We start from the raw sequence: 20,925 nt of genomic DNA, 5'->3' as shown, positions 1-20,925 counted from the left end.
ATTAGGAAAGGGGCATTTTCCCCAAATTTTATCTAGTATTTAGTAACAGATTTACACAGTTCAATTTACAAATATTAATCAAGCCCTCTACACCACCTAATGGCAAAATCTTATATTGCATTTGGCTGCCAGAGGTGTGTCTGAAGGCAGAGTGGAAGGATACTGATGAGGTTACATGAACTATCCAGTCTGAATGCTCCTTTTCATAGTCTCTTCCTCCTGTGCAGGACATAAGAATACCTGAGAAATGAGGCTGCTTCCACGAGCCTGTCAGGGGCCAAGTCACAGTATCTTCTGGGTTCACCCCTACAACTGAAGTCTACCACTTCATGGTGGTGACTTGTGCCTAAACTACCCAGTGTAGACAAGTCTGATATGGGTGGTGCAAACAAGCTGAATTTTGATATAAAGTCCTATGCTTCAATTTATGTAAAACTGCAGATAAAAAACACGAATGACCCTGAAAATAAGTGATGCTTTTCCATTTCAAATATTCTTTTAAAATAATGCCTGCTTCTGATAATAAAAATTACATAATTATTTTTAAAATTCTATAAAGGAAAAAATTAAATAAAAATTGCCTACAATTCCATCTACCATGTTGTATTACAATTTTAGTTTATTTTGTGCCCATCTCTGTTCTGTAAGCAAGCAGGTATGCATGAGTATGGGTATTTCCTTACTTCACTCCATTTCATTTTGTAGCTTGCCCTTTTCACACGTTGTATTGTGATTATTTCTCAATTAATAAATAATACAATTTTTATTTTATGATGATAGACCATCATTTATGTAACCACTGTCCTACTATTAAACATTGGAATTGTTCCTAAATAAAACTACGCTACATGGCCTTTTATATAAATATTTGACCAAATATTTTATTATTTCTTCAGGATATATTCCCAAATAAGCTCACTGGGGCCTGGCACAGTGGCTCATGCCTACACTCCCAGCACTCTGGGAGGCAGAGGCAAGAGGAAAGCGTGAGCCCACGAGTTTGAGACCAACCTAGGCAACATAGTGAGACCCTGTCTCTACAAAAATAAAATAAAAGAGTAGCCAGGCATGGTGGTATGCGCTTGTAGTCCTAGCAACTCGGGAGACTGAGATGGAAAGATCACTTGAGTCCAAGGACGTCAAAGATGCAGTGAGCCGTGATCATGTCATTGCACTCTAGCCTGAGCAACAGAGCAAGACCCTGTCTTGAAAAAAAAAAAAAAAAGCTCACGGGGTCAAAACTTATGCGGTATGAACATTTTTAAGATTCCAAATACAAGCAATGCTAGAATTACTCTACAGAAATGTACCAACTTCAACTTCCATCAGCAGCATGGGAGTCTCCATTTTCACTTCCACTTCACCAAAATTCAGATTAATTTAGAAAGTTCTTTGCTAAGTGGATAGGCCAGAAAAAAAAAAAAAAGGATTTTCAGTATAACTTACATATTCATATTCATGCTTTTATTGAGCATTTATATTTTTTCTGTGAACTTTACATTCATGCCCTTTGCCCATTTTTCTACTGGCACCTTAATATTTTTCTTATATATGAGTTCTTTATATTTTTATTTATTTTATTTTTTATTTTTGAAAGGGAGTCACATTAAGTCTGTTGCCCAGGCTCAAGAGCAGTGGCAGGATCTCGGCTCATTGCAACCACTGCCTCCCAGGTTCAAGCGATTCTCGAGCCTCAGCTTCCTGAGTAGCTAGGATTACAGGAGTGTGCCACCATGCCCGGCTAACTTTTTTATTTTTAGTAGAGACAGGGTTTCACCATGTTGGCCAGGCTAGTCTTGAACTCCTGATCTCAAGTGATCCACCCACCTCAGCCTCCCAAAGTGCTGGGATTACAGATGTGAGCCACCGTCCCCAGTCTGAGTTCTTTATAGATTAAAGTTAACTCTGTTGGTCTAAATGTGGTATGCTTGAACTTAGGTAGCTAGTCCAAATATATCCTGAAATTATTAGTTTGGGTGTGATGTGACTTTGCCTTTGGCTCAGTAAATTCTTTCCAGGAAAAAAAAAAACAAAACTCATAAAATATAGGACCAGCCCCATTAAATACTGGGGACACTTAGGTACTGAGTGGTCAAACAATAAAATAGGAAGCAGAAAGAGCCTATGTATCTCAACTAACTGAACATGTCTCTACATTAGATAATTCTTACAGCTTTTTTCTTCAATTTTTAAAAGACAGGTAACCGCCTTAGTCTGTTTAGTGTTGCTATAAAGGAATATTTACTAAAGCTAAGTAACTTGTTTTAAAAAGAGGTTTATTTAGCTCACAGTTCTGATAGCTGGAAGGTTCAAGACTGGGCATCTGGTGAGGGCTCAGGCTGCCTCCACTCATGGGGGCAGCCAGTGTGTGCAGAGTCCACACGGGGAGAGAGAAAGCAGGAGAGAGGCAGGGAAGGTGCTAGGTTCCCTGTGGGGTGCTAGGTTCCCTTTTGGTTTTTGTTTTTTTTTGAGACGGAGTTTCGCTCTTGTTGCCCAGGCTGAAGTGCAGTGGTACAATCTCGGCTCACCACAACCTCCACCTCTTGGGTTCAAGCGATTCTCCTGCCTCAGCCTCCTGAGTAGCTGGGACTACAGGCATGTACCACCATGCCCAGCTAATTCTGTATTTTCAGTAGAGATGGGGTTTCTCCATGTTGGTCAGGCTGGTCTCAAACTCCCGACCTCAGGTGATCCGCCCGCCTCAACCTCCCAAAATTCTGGTATTACAGGCATGAGTCACTGCGCCTGGCCGCTAGGTTCCTTTTAACAACCAGCTCTAGTGGTAACTAATAGAGGGAGAGCTCATTACCCTGAGAACTCACCAAACCTTTCATGAGTGATCCATCCCCATGACCCAAACACCTCCCATTAGGCCCTACCTCCACCACTGGGGATCAAATTTCTACATGAGGTTTTGGGGAACAAAAATCCAAGCTATAGCAGTAAAATAATATTGATATGTAAATCAACATTTAGGCAGTTACAATGCTATTATGTAATAAAAGCTCTCCATTCATCTGTAAGTAGTTTTGTGGCAGAATAACTTTTTCTGTTACTTTTTCTAACTTTTTCTGTTTTTAATCAATTCCTTTACTGTAAAATGTCATTTTAAAATGTTTATTTTATTTTGCACAATTTTAACAGTAGAGTAATTTTGCTGTGGAAAATAAAATTTCATCTTGCAAGAAAGAGAAAACTCAAGACCACCAACTGGCGTCTTTATTTACATATTAGAGCGGGTCAGCCAATGAAAATCCTAGAAAAAGAAGACAACAAACATTCAGTCAAAAGAAATGATTGTCTGAAATTATATCCTCATTGTTTCACTTGTTCTAAAACCTAAAAGTCCTACACAATGGTGGCAAAATGAGGTTTGTCTTTGTTCTGGTGCTTTTCCCAAAAAGGACCTAAAAACCTATTAGTGAATCTTCCTGCTGTGTCCTATAAAACAATCTAAAATGGCATTCTGGGTCCTCTTCCATTAACAATTATCAAAGCACAAAAACTATAGTCTACAAGAACCAGAAGTACACTCAGAAGGAGAAGGGAGATAAAGGAGGCCCACAGAGGGCTGAGCTCCTGGGTCTGAGAACATGAGTGGGAAGAACTGTGCACGGAAGTCTTTTCCAGAACTAACACCATCCTACACATATGGCCTGGACACAGGCACAGATATAGGCATTCCCATATTGAGGCAGGAAGTGGCCAGCCTACACTGAGAATCAATGATAAATGGCAGATGGACAGACAGACAAAAATCAACAGTTTGGAAAGTATAATGTATGTAAATTCCACTGGAATGAAAATAAATAATTTCAAAGTGATAAATGTAAGAAATATAAAGATAATCCTCATAGAATTGCAAAAGAGGAAGATGAGAACTCATATTTCTCCAGCAATATCCAAACAAAATTCATAGAGAAATTGTAGAACAGATCATTGGAAACAAATCAACAGCGTGAACTCACTAGCAGAGATGACAGAATTTGTTAGGGCTTTTCTGTGATTAACATAGGTCTCAAGATGATAATGATGATGATTATTATTATTTTGAAAGACAGTCTCACTGTCACCCAGATTGGAGTGCAGTGGCACAATCTTAGCTCACTGCAATCTCCACCTCACGGGTTCAAGCGATTCTCGTGCCTCCACCTCCTGAGTAGCCGGGATTACAGACATGCACCACCATGCCTAGTTAATTTTTGTATTTTTAGTAGAGACAGGTTTCACCATGTCGGCCAGGCAGGTCTCAAACTCTCGGCTTCAAGTGATCCGCCCACCTCGGCATCCCAAAGGGCTGGGATTACCGTGCCCAGCCATCAAGATTATATGTATTCATTAAGCTTCTTATAGTGGCTTTAGTTTCCCCAGTGCTCCGATGGCCTGATGCCCGGAGGAGGGTGTTTTTGGTTACCAAACTAACAACCCAGTCACTGGAAAGTATAAACCTAGTTATAAATCCATGAAGCCTGTCTATTGAGTGTCTGACTAGCATAAATCATTTTAAATAGAGCTTAAAAAAAGAAAAAGCAATCCACAAACCCACAGGAGTACACATAGATTCTGAAAGTAGCTGACCCTCCCTTAAAACAGTCTGTCTGTTTGCGCCACAGAAATCCCTGCTAATGCCCCCTGCCCTTCAGCTTACTGGCCTAGTTTTTCTGCATTCATCTTCCTCATCACTAGGCTTCTTGAGTATCTCCTCTCTCTGCTAGGAAGTAAATGCCAAAGTCGTTGAAATCTGTTTTTACACAAATAGAATTTCAGTAGAATTCTATACATTTTAGTGTCTAAATTAGTTAATTTATATTTCATTGATTATCCAGGTATCTGTTTACTCATTCATCCACTGCTTTGTTTACAAAAGAGATCCCATATGTATAAGAACCAAGACAGAAAGTACTTGAAAAAAATATCTGCTCTGAAAAGAGTGGCTGATACGCAAAGTGTTCGCACGGAAGACAGGTTATATGAGGAGGCAAGTGGCAGAACCAGGATGGCAGTAGAAAATTAAGTATGAAATGCAACTTACTCTGGGATAGGAGAGGCTCATGCTATGAACTTTGTCATTTACTTTACTGCTGTAATCAACACTGTAGTTTCACCTTAGAGGTCAAAGTAACTAATTTTGAATGTACCTGCACAAATCCTCGTATTACAGTTGCATCTCCCTCTTCCTCAGACTTGCCATGCTTCCTCTTTCCTCTTGCTACAGAGCCTGTTGCACATCTCTTCCCTCTCCCCTTTGCCGAGTTAGTCTCTGCTTATCCTTCTGATCTCCGTTTAAGAATCACCTCCTCTGAGAAGCCTTCCCTGTAACCTCAACATAAATCTGATTCCTTTTTGGTACGTTTGCTTAGAACTGGGTTCCTTTCCTTCCAAGCAATTGCTTCACTCTGTCGTAGTATGTTCAGTTATGAGGTTACCAGACTGTCCCTCTCCCCTACCAGACTATAAAAGCTCCATGAAGGTGAGGACTGAGCCTGGTTTGGCTCACCATGCTATTTGTAGCACCTAACACATATCTCAATATTCACCGAACAAACACATGAAACTGCCAAACTCAGAAATGGTTTAGAAAGACCTCTGTGGATGATAGAGCGTGTTCTGTTTGGTAGATACTTTTTGGAGGGGGATAGGGGAAGCAGATGCATTTCTTGCTTTCTGCTTAGCAACTGTATTTACCTGGGCCTTCCGTGTGGCTTGTGGCTCAATCATGATGTTGATAAGAGAAGGTTTAGTTGTGTCTGCTAGGCTCTGCCTCAGGGATTTTTGGAGTTCTTCTGGTGTTTGTACAAAATACCCTTTGCCTCCAAATGCAGTCATGACTTGCTCATAATGTGAATTTGGCAGCAAACACATTGGAGGGACCCTGAAAAACAAGGTCATGAGTCAATGAAATTTAAATCTTAAACCTTGTAGAAAAAAAAGTCATTCTCTGAAATACTTCATTAAAAAAATTTCAGCTGAACTGAAAGGCATACTTTTATCTTCAACACTTAAGCTGAGATGCCAGTACACCAAGTTTTTCCTATATTTATAATTATCTATATAGCAATGTCCAATAGAACTTTCTGTGATGATAGAAATGTTTTAAACCTGTGCCATCCAAGACAGTAGCCACTATCTACCTGTTGCTGTGAGGACTTGAAATGTGACTGAACTGAGGAACTAAATTTTTAATTTCATTTAATTTGAAGTAATTTAAATCTAAATTGCAACAGTTGCAACATGCCTAGTGGCTACTATACTAGACAGCACAGGCTACACTATCAACTATTATGAATCCAGAAGAAAAACATGAAAAAAAAAAGATTACTGCAAAACAACAAATAACAAGAAAACAACAAATAAAGTTAGTGAGGCATAAATAGACACACCCATATCCTGTTCCACCCCAAGGGTGGCTCATAAATTCACATCTGTCTCACATTCTATGGCCAGCTACAATACTGTCTTAATCTGGCTCTGCCATCAGATGATCAAGATTTAGCTAAGTGGTGAATGAAAGGTAGACCTCTGGAACATAAATAATATGTAAACATCCACATTTCTACATGGTGCAACAGGAATAGTAGTCCTACTATTGCTCCCAGTCCTGGGAGCATTTTGCAATAAGCCTTTTCACTAACAAGGCTCAGACATCACACTCATTTATCTGAGTCTTCAGTGGCTCCCTGATTATTAACTATTTATTGAAGCACCTAATCATGGATATTTGTGCAAAGAGGAACTAAGACAGGATTCCTGCTCTTTAGAAGGGCTGACAATCAAAACAGACAATACTCATACCATGTAGGCACATTACTGCCAATATAGAAGACTTTTTTAAAAGAGATTAAAATGGGTAAGAGAAAGTAAACAGACATTGGTCTTGGTTACTTACACTGCAGTAGCACCTCGAAATTTTAACATTTCTTTCCAAGTATCTGTATCAAAACCTTGGTAAATCCCATTGTTATTCACTATCAAGAGTATGATTGGCAAGTTGTACCTAAAGTGAGAGTAAAATATGAAGGAAATCATTCTTCATTTTAAAGTAATTTCTTTTCTTTGGGTTGAAATTTTAACTTTAAAATGAATAGTTTTCTATAAGCTTTTTGTATTATTAGAGGAAGACTAAAAATCAAGCATTAATTATCCTAAGAGAGAACATCAAATAATTAACAGAAACATCATGAAAAGGCAAAAAGAATGCAAGATTAAGAGTTGTTAGTCCTGGCTGGGCACGATGGCTCATGCCTGCAATCCCAGCACTTTGGGAGGCTGAGGCGGACAGATCACAAGGTCAGGAGTTCAAGACGAGCCTGGCCAATACGGTGAAACTCCGTCTCTACTAAAAATACAAAAATTAGCTGGGCATGGTGGCATGTGCCTGTAGTCCCAGCTACTCAGGAGGCTGAGGCAAGAGAATCGCTTGAACCCGGGAGGTGTAGGTTGCAGTGAGCCAAGATCGTACCACTGCACTCTAGCCTGGGTAACAGAGCAAGACTCCATCTCAGAAAAAAAAAAAAAAAAAAAAAGAGTTGATAGTCCTTTAGCTATTAGCTATGAACCTCAGACAAATCACTGAGCTTTTCTGAATCTGGGTTTTTATAAGTCTAGATGGTATATGAAGAACACCTTCCCTATTTAATACTCTCTAAAGTACCACTTCTAGTTGGTTCCTAGGAACAGTGTTTGAAAAGTACCTTTCTACTTACTGAGCTCCCCACAGACACCCAGCCCTTGCTAGATGCTGTGGGAGATACACAAGTGACTAACACACACAATCTGCACTCAAACTACCACACCCATAATCAGAAACACATTACATGGTGTAATTAGTACAGAAAAGGAGTATTTAACAATGTGCTAAACAGTATAGCAAAGACAAAAAAGAAAAGGTTGATTAAATGTTATTGACTGAAAAGAATGTAGATTTTATTTTCTAACACAATTTCCAAGGGCAAGTGGTAAAAACAAAACTAAACTGCATACTGTTAAATAACAGGACTATGGTAATTATTTGCTCTCCATGCTCAAAAGGAATCATTATCCACTAAAAGGCTGACTTCCCCATAAGTCATCTTTTTTGTGTGTATCACTTGGTTGTCAATAAAGACACTCTAACAGACATATACAGTCAGACCTCATTATCTGAGTTCTGCATCCATGGATTTAACCAATTACGGGTCAAAAATATTTGGGAAAAAAAATTGGGTCTGTACTCAACATACACAGACTGTGTTCTTGTCATTATTCCCTAAGCAATACAGCACAACAATTATTTATATAGCATTCATATTGTATTCAGTATTTTAAAGTAATCTAGAGATCATTAAAAATATATGGGGGGATATGCATAGGTTATTTGCAAATACTGCACCATTTTATATCAGGGACTTACTTGAGCATCCTTGGATTTTGGTATTTGAGGAAGGTCCTGGAACCAATCCCCCATGGATATAGAGGGACAACTATACCTTCCCAAATCTTGAACGTTTTATCTACCAAAGCTTTGCCCACCCCAAAACATGATTCACAAAAGCCCTAATAAGAGCCCTAGCTAAGAATAGAATGGTTTTTACTACAGTTTAAATATAGCTGGAAAAATAAAACCCCCATCCTTCTATAGTTAGGATCTACAATTCATGAGTTTCTCCATGAATTCTCATAACTACACACATGATCCAAATGACTCATGTTCACTGAGCATCACCTCAGAATTTAGCTGGGGCCAAGCATGGTGGCTCACACCTGTAATTCTAGCACTTAGAGAGGCCAAGGCGGGTGGATTGCTTGAGCTTAGAAATGTGAGACCAGTGTGGCCAATATGGCAAAGCATGGTGGTGCATGCCTGTGATCCCAGCTACTCAGAAGGCTAAGGAGGCAGGATCTTTGAACTTGGGTGATTGAGGTTGCAGTGAGCCGCAATTGTGCCATTCCACTCCAGTCTGGGTGACAAAGCAAGACCCCATGTTGAAAAAAAAAATTGCTTGGATTATCTCATTTGTTTCTCATACTCATCTTTCTAAGGTAGGAACTATTCCTTTTTTCTTTTTCAAGGAATTTCTGCCTAAAGGATACCATTCCTGCTTTAGAAGAGAGGAGACTGAGGCTTGGTTAAGTGACTCTTTTTTTTTTTTTTTGAGATGGAGTCTTGCTCTGTCACCCAGGCTAGAGTGCAGTGGTGCGATCTTGGCTCACTGCAACCTACACCTCCCAGGTTCAAGCGATTCTCCTGCCTCAGCCTCCCAAACAGCTGGAACTATAGGCATGCGCCACCACATCTGGCTATTTTTTGTATTTTTAGTAGAGATGGGGTTTTACCATGTTGGTCAGACTGGTCTCTAACTCCTGACCTCAGGTGATCTGCCCACCTCAGCCACCCAAAGTGGTGGGATTACAGGCGTGAGCTACCACGCCCAGCCTTGGTTAAGCGACTTAAAGTCACATGGCTCTGACTTGATAGAACCAGTATTTAAATCCAGGCCATTTGTCCCACAAGCCATGCTGCCTTTTTTTGTTTTTTTTTTTTTGAGATGGAGTCTCACTCTGTCACCCAGGCTGGAGTGCAGTGGTGCGATTTCAGCTCACTGCAACCTCCACTTCCCAGTTCAAGCAATTCTTCTGCCTCAGCCTCCCAAGTAGCTGGGATTACAGGCATGCATCACCACATCTGGCTAATTTTTTTTTTTTTTTTGTATATTTAGTAGAGATGGGATTTCACCATGTTGGCCAGGCTAGTCTTGAACTCCTGACCTAAAGTGATCTGCCTGCCTTGGCCTCCCAAAGGGCTGGGATTACAGGTGTGAGCCACCACGCCTGGCAGAAGCCATGCTCTTAACCACCACACTCGCTATTTCCCACAGGAAACAAGCTTCTTTCAGTCCCCAACATTTTTTTCTCAGTGACCTTAAGACCACTCCCCACAGTTTTACAGGTTTTTACCATACAGTGAGGAGGCCAGAAAGATACGGTTCTGCAAGAGAAAGACCGTGGGTTACTGCCACTAGCATCCTCAGGACAGAACACAGTGCTATGCACAGGGCACCTGGTGAACACTTGGTATTTGTCAGGTGACTAGGTCTTGTGTGTCATTTTTCATATTCTAGAGAATCAAATGCTCTGATTCAGGATGATGTTTTACCTGCAGATGGTTTCCACCTCCATGCCAGAAAACCCAAATGCACTGTCTCCTTCCACACAGATGACCCGTTGCCCAGGGCTTCTATCTTTAGCCACCATGGCAGCTGCAATAGCAAATCCTAAACCAACTCCCATTGTTCCGAAAGTACCAGCATCAAGCCTGTTGGAGAACAAAGCTAAAATGAAACCCTCTGGGGCATGTCATAGACAATGGGGTTGGCACAAACCTTCTAGTCATATTTACATGGTTGATGGAAAAATGAAGAACCATAAAAACATTCTCTTTCTTCAATATAAAATCTTTAGGCTTCTAGGAACTAATTTGTCAAGGATAGAAAAAAGCCACTCATGTTTGCTTGGAAGACTATAAACATATTCCTAGAACACTAAGTAAACAATTATCACAATACCAAGAACACATCAAGCATAAAAACTCTACAAAACCTCACCTAAGGATACTTTTATGAAATATGTCCTTACATACTAAACATGTATTAATTCTCAAATGTCTTCTTAATCTGCACTATTATAGTTTCATATTAAACACATTATAATGAATTACGACTTCTTCTTTAGAAGTCTTACCTGTGACGAGGACGGTAGTTCTGAAGCACAGTCCGTCCAATGTCCATAGTATTTGCTCCTTCGCTTACCACAAAACAGTCTCTAGGTAGTTGTTCTTGAACATGGTAGAACACTGTGTAATAATTCATAGGCAGGGATTTTTTAGAAGCTAGTTCCTGAAAAGTAGATGGGAATATAATCAAATTAAATTGAGATACAATGAAAATAACCAATGTTAATAAGCTACTATCAAACTTATTTGGAAATACGCAACAACTACAAGCTACAAGGTTTCCAAATGGCTATAAAATGGCCACTCTGAGAAGCTGGCTGACCTGTGAACAGCCCTGGGGGACATATGTCCCACAGTCTCAGTTGGGAACACAATTAAATAAGCTTGGGAATATCCCTCCTCTTGGAGATCTGCAATGCACAAGAGCGTATTAAAGACTCTGAGAAGTCCTATAGTAAAGACAGCTGGGAAGCACTGGGTTAAATAAAACTAAATGTTCTCATTTGAGCACTCTTAGGAAAACCGTGCCTTAGAAAAAGTGAAATTTATTCCAGAATATTTTCATCTGAACTACGACCCTAAACTTAAAATGTCACGATTTTAGAATACAATCTGAAAATCTAGTTTTTCCCCCAATACACTTAAGAGTAAAGGAGATATGTTACCCCCACTATTCTAAAGAGTCCCTGAATGGAGAGAAAAACAGCAAGGTAAACACCTTTGTCTAGCCACATGCCTTTCAGGGCTGAGAAAAAGCCATAGAGAGCTTTAGCAGCAACAGTCCCATCTGGCCCCAGGACTGCCTCTTCACCTATGCTACTTTGTTCTGTTGGAGATTATACCCAAGGTAAAGAGGGACCCTCCTATACTCCTGCACCAAAGAAGAAAGGCAAGTCCCTTCTATCTTAAACCAACATCGTTCCTATGCGAAAGAAAAGATTAGTCATGATATGACTCAGGAAATAAAATTGAGACTGGTGGCCGGGCATGGTAGCTCACGCCTGCAATCTCAGCACTTTGGGAGGCCGAGGTGGGCGGATCACAAAGTTAGGAGTTCGAGACCATCCTGGCCAACATGGTGAAACCCTGTCTCTACTAAAAAAAATACAAAAATTGGCTTGGTGCGGTGGCTCACGCCTGTAATCCCAGCACTTTGGGAGGCCGAGGTGGGCAGATCACCTGAGGTCGGGAGTTTGAGACCAGCCTGACCAACATGGAGAAGCTCTGTCTCTACTAAAAATACAAAATTAGTCGGGCATGGTGGCACATGCCTGTAATCCAGCTACTCGGGAGGCTGAGGCAGGAGAATCGCATGAACCCAGGAGGCAGAGGGTGCGGTGAGCCAAGCTCATGCCATTGCACTCCAGCCTGGGCAACAAAAGCAAGACTCCATCTCAAAAAAAAAAAAAAAAAAAAAAGTAGCCAGGCATGGTGCCGGGTACCAGTAATCCCAGCTACTCGGGAGGCTGAGGCAGGAGAATCGCTTGAAGCTGCAAGGCAGAGGTTGCAGTGAACCGAGATCGCGCCACTGCACTCCAGCCTGGGCAACAAGAGCGAAACTCCAACTGAGAAAAAAAAAAAAAGACTGGCTCCGGATAGAAACAGTCACTGATTAAAATTCCAATGTAGGCCAGGCACGGTGGCTCATGCCTGTAATCCCAGCACTTTGAGAGGCCGAGGCGGGCGGATCACAAGGTCAAGAGATCAAGACCATCCTGGCCAACATGGTGAAACCCCATCTCTACTAAAAATACAAAAATTAGCTGGGCGTGGTGGCGTGTGTCTGTAGTCCCAGCTACTTGGGAGGCTGATGCAAAAGAATCGCTTGAACCTGGGAGGCGGAGGTTGCAGTGAGCTCAGATCACGCCATTGCACTCTAGCCCTCTAGCCTGGCGACAGAGTGAGACTCTGTCACAAAAAAAAAAAAAAAAAAAAAAAAAAATTCCAATGTAAGATAGATTCATGTACAATCAATTCTGCTATAATGCTTGATGCGAAAATGTGAATTTATTCTAAGACAATTGATATGTTAGGGAACCAAGTGAGCATAACTCAAATTTTATATTTGCTTATGCATGATTCCACCAGTAAGAAACACTGGTGGAAACATACATAAGACACAGAAAACTGCCCCCGGCTGAACAAAGATACATAGGAATACACAAAACAATAAAAAAAAACACCTTTCTCACATAGGGAAAGCACAATACGCACACACATGCACACACACACACGCACATGTGTGCATGCACACGCATGCACACACACACACACACACATACACTTTACTAGAAATCGCCAAATCCTGCAGCACTGACTGATTTTAGTGCTAGCAGTAGATAGCTTGATGGTTTCTAGTATCACTACAATTTCCAAAACCTTAGCTACCAGGCAAAGCCAAGAGTGCAAATGAGAGAGCTGCAAAAAAATTTCCAGTAGTGATACAAAAGTTAAATAAAAAAGAAGGCTATACATTGGATCAAAATTTCAATTTTTATGAAACAGCTATTATAATAGCACGCCCGGAAGAACCTATATCTTAAAAGCAGAAAAACATCTCAACTCAAGATTTAAGGATTCAAAAAAAAAAAAAAAACACTTAATAGTTAATTTGTTTTTCTTTTAGAGACAGGGTCTCACTCTGTCACCCAGGTTTGAGTGCAGTGGCATGATCTACTGCACTGCCACCTCAACTCCTAGACTCAAGCAATCCTCCAACCTCAGCCTCCTGAGGAGACAAGACAACGGGTGTGTGCCACCACATCTGGCTAATTTTTTTTTTTTTTTGTAGAGACAAGGTCTTGCTATGCCCAGGTTGGTCTCAAACTCCAGGCCTCAAGTGATCTTACTGCCTTGGCCTCCTAAAGCACTAGGATTATAGGTGTTTAATTGTGATGTTCTATGCCAACATCAAACTGAAGACACACCCATCCACTTCCACTATTATCACTTTCCATCCAATGTCTGATCACCTTCCTTTCACCAGCTCACAGTAACTCACAAGCTACAACCTTTCAGAAACTTCAGGTCTTTTTCAAGGTAAAATGCTATATTCATTGGCATATATTTCTTAACCATTTAACATGTTTAAAACATTAGGTTCTTATCTTATTTTTTTGTTACACAAAGTTTTTGAGAGTTGTGCCACTAAATCCCTTTTTCCCTGAGCCCTGGGGTTTTCACTGCACAATTTTGCACAGCAAGGTGATTTTTAGGAATGCACATGTCACATGATGGCAGAAGTAACTGAATCATGAGCCTGACCTGTTCTTGAGCTTCAGTAGGTCCCATTTTACCTTGGATGCAGCTTCATTGCTCTTCATTTTTTCTCTCAGAGTTTTCCACCACTTGCTCTCTGGAGGATACTGCCATGGTGTTTTATCAAGTTCCTCTAAAAGCTAAACAAAAAAAAAAAAAAAAAAAAACCACAAACACATAAACTTTTTCTTTGCTTTTTTTCTTTTTTTGAGATGAAGTCTCATTCTGTCACCCAGGTTGGAGTGCAGTGGCGCAATCTCAGCTCACTGCAACCTCCGCCTCCCGGGTTCAAGCAATTCTTCTGCCTCAACCTCCTGAGTAGCTGGGACTACAGGTGCCTGCCACCACTCTCAGCTAATTTTTGTATTTTTAGTAGAGATGAAGTTTCACCATGTTGGTCAGGCTGGTCTCGAACTCCTGACCTCAGGTGATCTACCTGTCTCAGCCTCCCAAAGTGCTGGGATTACAGGGATGAGCCACCATGCCCAGTCTGCTTTTTAAAAATAAATTTAAATCATATTAACACGGAAACATCTTCTTAAAGAAGACTATACGGCCATACTACCCTTCACATTACTCAGACTCTTTTTTTCTTCCAGTTAGTAAGCACCTGACAGAAGATCAATGGGGAACATGGAAGGCTTTTGTTTGGACAGTGTGGGTTTCTGCCAGATGCTGGGATGCCCATAGGACAGACTGGAGTGCTACCTCCTCCACACCTCAAACAGGGGCTCTGAGACCCTCCTCGGTCTTTGACACTGGAAGGAAAACCACTCCTTCCACGGAACTCTTGTAGGAAAACCAACAAATAACCACGGACTCCTATGGTACAGACCAAATGCTTCAGAGTGATTTAATATGTGATTCGAGATTACATCCTATATTGTGTAATCATGACAACAATACCAAATTGTATCATCCAAAATCAAGTGATAAATGTGACTATATTTTATCTCCTGTCACAGTGAAATGTACAAACTATGTACAAATAATAACAACCTGGAAAAGTCACTGATTAGTTTGAAGAGTAAAAAGCTCTTTTTTACCTGAAGAAATACTTTTAGATTTTTCCAGTGCTAAGCCATTTCTTGGCAGTAAGTTCAGTTCCTTTGGAAGGTATACTTTTTCAGATAGCTGGATGCTATTTAGTAAATTAGTAAATTTAGTAAATTACTGTTTGCCTACTGAAAGATGTTACATTTTCAATCACCTTCCAAAAATGCTTAACTTACATAAAAATGAGCTATGTACCAGAAGTTGGACTTAACAAGTTCCAAAGTTGTATTTAAGAATAGTTTTCAATAATACATTTTGTTTAAAACAGATATGAATAGTAGACCTGTTACCAACTGAATCAAGATTAAAACATTTTCAAGAATTGACTATTCCCTAAAGAGCACTCCACATAAACTAAAACAAAAGTTCTCACCTGCTTAGTGACAGCATTTATGTTTCCTAGCAAAGTAACAGCGGGCTTTACATTATTACCCAATTCTTCTGCACAGATATCAACCTAAAAAGAGACAAGGCTAAAGAACAACCCATGTTTATTCTGAAAAATATGTAAGAAGTCAATTACGACTGAATAAATGAACTGTGTATACAGAATACATGATAAAGATTTGATATTCAGAAGTTCCTTAATAAAAAAAAGTGAAAGTCCATAGAACTATATTAGTATCATAGCTAGTATAGTGAGCCTCATTATCTCCCCTCATTTGAAAATCTACTCTATGGAATTGTGGTATTGCTTCATTATACCCATAGGGAATGCATTTGACCTGATCAATTATAGTTTTGCAACTAATCAGTAAGTTCTATTGAATTACATTTGGAATTCCTATCTAGAGTGTGGGTTCTCAAATATGAGCTTATATCAGAGTCACCTGGTATATTCTGGGCTTGATAAACCATAAACTGTAGGAGTCTACCTCAGAGTTTTTTATTTTAATAGGTCTGGGGTAGGGTCCAGAAATGTGCATTTCTAACAGGTTTCGCAGGTGGTGCTGATGCGCCTGGCCCAGGGAACCACATTTAGAGAACCATTCCAAGAACATGGCACGATTACTTCTCCATTTACTCAGAAGTTCCATGTCTGGATGGCCATGGACAAATGAAAATGGCTTCTGCAAAGAGGAATACTTTAGCCACCCCAAAGGGGATGTATCTCATTCTATAATCAAGAGGGCAATCAAGAGGTATTGGCATCTTCCAGGTAACTCCGTCTTGCTTGTCTGCTGTTTTAGTTCTCAACGGGCTCAGCTGGGAAAGGAACAATTAGAAGTTGACTCCTTAAGAAGTAAAAGGTAGACTGGGAAAATGGCAACTGTAGCTGGCGCATCAAACATCAAGCAACCCAAGCACAGTGGCTCAAGTCTGTAATCCAGCATTTTGGGAGGCTGAGATAGGAGAATTGCTTGAGGCCAGGAGTTTGAGAACAGCCTGGGCAATGTGGCGAGACTTTGTCTTTACAAAAAAATTAAAATTAGCCAGGCATTGTTGTACGCGTCTATAGTCCCAGCATGTCAGGAAGCTGAGGTGGGAGGATCACTGAAGCTGGAGAGGTTGAGGTTGAAGTTAGCCATTATCGTGCCACTGCACTCCTGCCTGGGTGACAGAGCCAAGATGCTGTCTCAAAAACAACCAAGCAAAAACATCAAGTAAAATGGGGCCAATCCGTGTAGGGCAAAAAGGTTTGCATGCCACTATGCATGTAGTACTTTCCACACCAGTAAAGAAACTGGCTTATAAGGTGGGTCATAATGATACAAGAATCATCAAAGACAGGTCAGAATACATTCCGGATGCTGTTTAATGACATGTAAAACAGTGTCATTTAGAAATTCCCATCGGAAAGGTGAAAGTTTTGGCATCTGATAGAAAACCTCACTCCCTAACAAGGCCAAATGTTTTGTTCTAGTCTACCATCCTACTTAAGTCTCTTTTCTCTACCTTTAAATATACTTCAATTGTGAAGAAAAGACAAATTATGCTTTTTAAACTATTTGAAACTTGATTTTGAAAGGTTTTCTGGCTAGAAGTAAAGTGGCACATTATGTTTCATACGCTAGAAAAGGAAGCTTATTTTGGTACCTGTAATTATGTTAGACAATTTATAAAATTCTACTTGTGTAAAAAGAGAACAGTTTTTTTTATAGAAATCAAGAAGAAAACAGAGCTGATTATGGCTGATAGGGAGAATAATGAACACAGACATTTCTGATTTTAAGTTCCTCCTCTCTAAGTACCTGGATAAACTTCACATCTGGCTGATATCTTGGAGGCAGTCCAAAATGTAAAATCCAATTTAGTCTGGCACCAAATAACACAATTACATCAGCAAATTGCAAAGCCCTATTAAAAAAATTGATATGAAAGTATAACTATATTTCTTATTTTAATTACTCTAAAATTTATCTCTAAAGTATTTGAAAAGTCTAAATCATTTGGAGCTTACATCAGACTTCAGAATCAGCTTCTAGGGTATATTTGATCTTTCAAGCTAAAATAATTTATAAAACCATTCTATATAAATAGTTATCTAAAATATAAATTAAGTAAAAAAAAAAAAATTACCATAAGCTGTATCTACACTCTTTTATTACTTTTTTATAATTAGAAAAATTAGTACAAGTACACTGTAGGCAATCCAGAAAAAAACAGAAAAAGTATAAGGCAAAAAACAAAATCACCCCATAAAACTTTCAACTTATAAACTATTATGAATATACTGGCAAATTTTCATCTACTTTTTTTTTCTATGCAAATACATTTTTACATAGTTGAGCTTATATACTATAATACTGTCTCATACTCTTTTTTTTGTTTTGTTTTGAGACAGGGTCTCTCTCTTTTGCCCGGGCTGGAATGCAGTGGTGCAATCATGGCTCACTGCATCCTCTACCTCTCAGGCTTAAGCGATCCTCCTACCTCAGCCTCCTGAGCAGTTGGGACTACAGGCACATGCCACTGCACCTGGCTAATTTTTAATTTTTTGTAGAGATGGGGTTTTGCCATCTTGCCCAGGCTAGTCTCGAACTCCTGGTTTCAAGCGATTCACCCACCTTGGCCTCCCAAATTGTTTGGATTACAGGCATGAACCACTGCGCCTGGCTGTCTCATATACTTTTGCTTACATAAATGTTTTCCTGGCCTGGTGCAGTGGCTCATGCCTGTAATCCCAACACTTTGGGAGGTAGAGATAGGCAGATCATGAGGTCAACAGATGGAGACCACTCTGGCCAACATAGTGAAACTCCATCTCTACTAAAAATACAAAAATTAGCTGGGCGTGGTAGTGGGCACCTGTAGTCCCAGCTACTCGGGAGGCTGAGGCAGAAGAATTGCTTGAACCCAGGAGGCAGAGGTTGCCGTGAGCCGAGATCACACCACTGCACTCCAGCCTAGCGACAGAGCGAGACTCTGTCTCAAAAAAAAAAAAGGTTTCCTTTCTCATTAAGTTCTTAAATACAACTTTTAAAGGCTACATATTTTGCTGAATACAATATACCAAAATTTATTTAATGTTTTCTCTATTGCTGGATATTTTGTTAATAGTGCTGGGTTGTACATCTTCACACTTAAGTCTTAATGCACTCTTCACATTGGTCCCTAGAAGCAGGTTATTTTTCAGACTATTGATTCATATTCCAGAATTGCTTTCTAAAATATTATACCAATTAGATTTCTAAGTTTTATTTTATATATTTTAATACTTTTGTCAATATAACTTCTAATCTTTCAATGATTTTTACTTTCGTAATACAACCACCCTTGCTTTCTTTTTCTTTACTTCACATATCTTTGCCCAGTCTTGTTTTAAAGCTGTATCATTATGTTTCAGATGTGGCTCTTATAACACATATAGTTGCTGTTATTACTAATCTAATCTGAATATCTGCCTTTTTCCAGGAGAGTTTATTATCATAATTGCTGTGGGTTTTGTTTTGTTTTTCACTTCTCATTTTTCTGCTTCTTTTATCTGTTTCCCATTTTTCCTGTCTTTTGCCATACAGGATCTGTATTTACTGCTTTTGTCTTCTTCGGTGATAAATGCAATTTTTCACAGAAATTATATACTCAAAAATTAAGTACATACTCAAAAATCATCTTTAATATTGTATTAGTCCTATGAGACCCAATTTAACAAACAGATAACTGCAATCGGCAGGACAGACTTGCTTACTGATACTCTAAAACTCTTGAAATCATTGATTCAATTATTTATAGTCCCTTGCAACCTTTTTTACACTGGTAATGTCATTAATATTATCCTCTTAAAATCTGGCTAGATTGAAGATAAACTTCATTTCAACCTAAGTATAAAAAAATTAATAGTGTAAGAATTAACTTGGTTACTGTATATAGTAATATAAATAAAAAGACAATATATTAAGATAGCATTAAGTGAGGAAAAATTAAAGATCTAGCAGCAAACATTGCATTAAAAAAGCCCTCAGAAGCCAGGTGCTCACACCTGTAATCCCAGCACTTTGGGAGGCCAAGGTGGAAGGATCACTTGAGCCTAGGGGTCTGAGTCCAGCCCAGGCAACACAGTGAGGCTCTGTCTCTACAAAATAAAAATTAAAAACCCTCAGAATTAATTTTAACCCATGAATGAAAATATGAAGAACACCAAATACATGACAGTAATAAACTACAGAAAGGGAAGGAAGAAATGGGATCAAAAAAGATATTTAGGGGACTGCAAATGAATCCATAATTATTTGCTTCCTAAAAAGAAAAAAAAAAAAAACACCTTAGGCCAGGCATGGTGGCTCATGCCTGTTAGGCCAGGCATGGTGGCTCATGCCTGTAATCCTAGCACTTTGGGAGGCCTAGATGGGTGGATTCCTTGAGCCCAGGAGATCAAGACCAGCTTGGGCAACATGGTGAAACCTCATTTCTACAAAAAATACAAAAATTAGCTGGGTTGTAGTGGCACACGCCTGTAGTTCCAGCTATTAATACTTGGGAGGCTGAGGTGGGAGGATTGCTTTAGCCCAGCAGGCAGAGGTTGCAATCAGGTGTGATTGCACCACTGCACTCCAGTCCAGGCAACAGAGCAGATCCTGTCTCCAAAAAAAAACCAAAAACCGGCCAGGCGCAGTGGCTCACACCTGTAATCCCAGCACTTTGGGAGGCTGAGGCGGGCGGATCACAAAGTCAGGAGATCGAGACCATTCTGGCTAACACGGTGAAACCCCATCTCTACTAAAAATACAAAAAATTAGCCGGGCATGGTGGCAGGCGCCTGTAGTCCCAGCTACTTGGTAGGCTGAGGCAGGAGAATGGTGTGAACCCGGGAGACGGAGCTTGCAGTGAACCAAGATCGCGCCACCGCACTCCAGCCTGGGCGACAGAGCAAGACTCCGTCTCAAAAAAAAACAAAACAAAAACAAAAACAAAAAACCCTAAAGCAATATAAAATAATGTTAATAACTGATGCAATCCTACTTCTTATACATTATTCCCAACTGAAACCTTCTTTTACTTAGAGATTCATCTGTCTATATTTTTTATGTTGATGCTGATAAAGTTGAGTGGTGGTTATGTAAGTGTTCATTACATTATTCTCTCTTCCTGTGTGTATAGTTAGAATATTTCATAATAAAGACATTTCAAGAAATTAAAAAGAAAAAAGTTATAGTACATTAAAAAAAGCATGTCTTAAAAATCTAAAAAGAGGAAACTTCCAATGCCAGCCAAGATTGGATAAGTTTGAAGAAGCAACCCACACAGAGGGTGAGTTTCCAAGGTATTTCTCCCCCTTGTTTTGTCTCCTGGCTTTGACTCAAAGGCAGCCCTAGCTGCAGAACTGCAAGCAGCGAAAACTTGCAGAGAAACTGTTTTTTTGGCCAAAGGATCAGGAAAAGGGCCATGCAAGCTGGAGAGTATGGGGGGAATGGTCAGATTTTTTTTTTTCTTTATTTCCCAGCTCTGCTCTGAGGGCAGCCCTA

At 39.8% G+C, this 20,925-nt stretch overlaps 1 protein-coding gene across 5 annotated transcripts in view; it reads right to left on the bottom strand.

The window, feature by feature from the left end:
* Positions 1 to 3,103: 3,103 nt before the first annotated feature.
* Positions 3,104 to 20,925, bottom strand: part of HACL1 (2-hydroxyacyl-CoA lyase 1) — a 39,165-nt gene continuing 21,343 nt past the window's right edge. For 3 of the 5 annotated variants that reach the window (XM_002814030.6, XM_063722581.1, XM_054552568.2), the window contains 8 exons: positions 17,215 to 17,320; positions 15,396 to 15,479; positions 14,005 to 14,106; positions 10,717 to 10,871; positions 10,133 to 10,291; positions 6,887 to 6,994; positions 5,686 to 5,872; positions 3,104 to 3,256 (listed from right to left, as the gene is read on the bottom strand). In XM_002814030.6, coding sequence (XP_002814076.3) covers positions 3,224 to 3,256; positions 5,686 to 5,872; positions 6,887 to 6,994; positions 10,133 to 10,291; positions 10,717 to 10,871; positions 14,005 to 14,106; positions 15,396 to 15,479; positions 17,215 to 17,320 — 934 coding nt within the window. In that variant the 3' untranslated portion in view covers positions 3,104 to 3,223. The remainder of the gene's footprint in view (positions 3,257 to 5,685; positions 5,873 to 6,886; positions 6,995 to 10,132; positions 10,292 to 10,716; positions 10,872 to 14,004; positions 14,107 to 15,395; positions 15,480 to 17,214; positions 17,321 to 20,925) is intronic. The other 2 variants (XM_009239300.4, XM_063722580.1) reach the window with 1 other exon arrangement.

This window comes from Pongo abelii, chromosome 2, assembly GCF_028885655.2.
Source record: "Pongo abelii isolate AG06213 chromosome 2, NHGRI_mPonAbe1-v2.0_pri, whole genome shotgun sequence".
In the NCBI taxonomy this organism is placed as follows: Eukaryota; Metazoa; Chordata; class Mammalia; order Primates; family Hominidae; genus Pongo; species Pongo abelii.
Note: the sequence above shows the minus strand (reverse complement) of the source record. Positions and strands in the feature narration are given on the sequence as shown.